This window comes from Echinococcus granulosus (assembly GCF_000524195.1).
Source record: "Echinococcus granulosus chromosome Unknown EG_S00220, whole genome shotgun sequence".
In the NCBI taxonomy this organism is placed as follows: domain Eukaryota; kingdom Metazoa; phylum Platyhelminthes; class Cestoda; order Cyclophyllidea; family Taeniidae; genus Echinococcus; species Echinococcus granulosus.
In genome coordinates, this window is record NW_020170600.1 from 9,910 (window position 1) to 11,460 (window position 1,551).

At 42.8% G+C, this 1,551-nt stretch overlaps 1 protein-coding gene across 1 annotated transcript in view; it reads right to left on the reverse strand. All coding sequences in view use genetic code 11, as the record gives it.

Moving 5' to 3' along the window:
- Window positions 1–594: 594 nt before the first annotated feature.
- The window catches only part of EGR_10438 (hypothetical protein), a gene marked incomplete at both ends in the record, with an annotated part of 2,270 nt that continues 1,313 nt past the window's right edge, over window positions 595–1,551 (reverse strand). The window contains one exon of the mRNA XM_024499687.1: window positions 595–677. Coding sequence (XP_024345894.1) covers window positions 595–677 — 83 coding nt within the window. The remainder of the gene's footprint in view (window positions 678–1,551) is intronic.

Consider the following 1,551-nt stretch of genomic DNA (forward strand, 5'->3'; position numbering starts at 1 on the left):
CAAACGCCGACAACTTCACCACCTAGCAATCGCATGCGAGCCCAACGAAATTACACCACCCTCTAGTTGTTGAATGCCGCGAGCCCAGCTACATATAGCTGCCCAAGCATCTGAGCTGTGAGTCTGTTTTTTCACTTCTCCTGTGAAACAAGCCAAATTCTCCACAACAGACCCCCTTGCATCATCATTCCACTTGAAGCTTAACACAACTCTGGATTCATCTCACAATCAACCTTGTGGCACTCTACCTCTGAGGACAAGCCAGGCGCATTTGGCACAATTCCACTTAACACACCCTAAATTACGTATCAAGCATTGCGTAACATAATTCCAATTCAACAAACCAGTCATAGGAGAGGGGACAGTCGTTAAATAAGTTACTGTAATTCTACACAACAATCAAGAAAAACGATCTTCACCATGGTCAACTGTCGATAACTGCCCATAATTCCGCAGAAATGCTGTAGATGCGAAGCGGACAAAAATTTTGGGAATCTAGTCGCACCACGTTGGAGGGATAGGTGCAAGCCAAGAATTGCTGTAAATACTCAGTGTCCTCAGCTCTTGAAATTGGCAGACACCAGAGGATGGATATCACAGTCTACTGTCCTTCAGTTGAATACTCCTAAGCTTCATCCTGCGCAAGGAGAACGCTGGCAATCCACCAAGGCAATTGTCTAAATACACCAACAAAGCGACTATTTAAACAAGCTCAGATTACCAGTCACATTTTTTATTCAAAAATTTGTAAGCATCTTTTTTTCAAAAATAAGAAGACCAAGCGAAGCCATGAAAAAAGGAGCAATACAGCAGCTACTTAAATCAGGCAGATAGCATTGTAAAACAAGAAAAAACTCAATCTGTTTGGCCAGTTGGGAGCCGCACACCTTTGCCGCCAAAGGCTAGTGCAGTGGCTAGATGGCTGATAGGACCGAAACAGGAAAGAGCAGTAGCCGATCCTTGATGAAGGAGATAAGTAACAATATCCAATGCAAATTCAGTGACCAAATCACGTTTACCTACATTCAATATCCCGTCTCTCCTACAGAAGCCTTGTATTGGAAATGAACAATTTGCATTCCTTTTCGGTTTAACGGTAACTGGCAGCACTAAATCATGTCGCGAACAGATTGGTGGAGTTTATAACAACAAAGCAAATGTAGGTTACTACTGGTCGCGAAACATGGCAGTTGAGTCAATTGGCGGCGACAACGCAATATCATTTCGGTGGGACAAGAGTGATTTTAACAAATTTCGAAGACGAACAAATCGAACCATCACATATTTGCTGTCTTGAGCCAGACACACGGAAGCCAATAAAACATTTCTTTACGTAAATCTAGAAGCAATACGGACATTTTGGAGATTTTTTTGAGAGTGAGCTACTAGCGGCTGATAAAAAAACGACTTCGAGAACCTCTAAAGCGCATGAAATATCACTGCGCATGGAGCTAACATTCGTTATCAAGATCAGAGAGTAAAATCGACCACCGCAATCCTCGCACTAACGACCAGAAGCAGCTTGCATCTATGCAAAGCTCTAAACTAGGT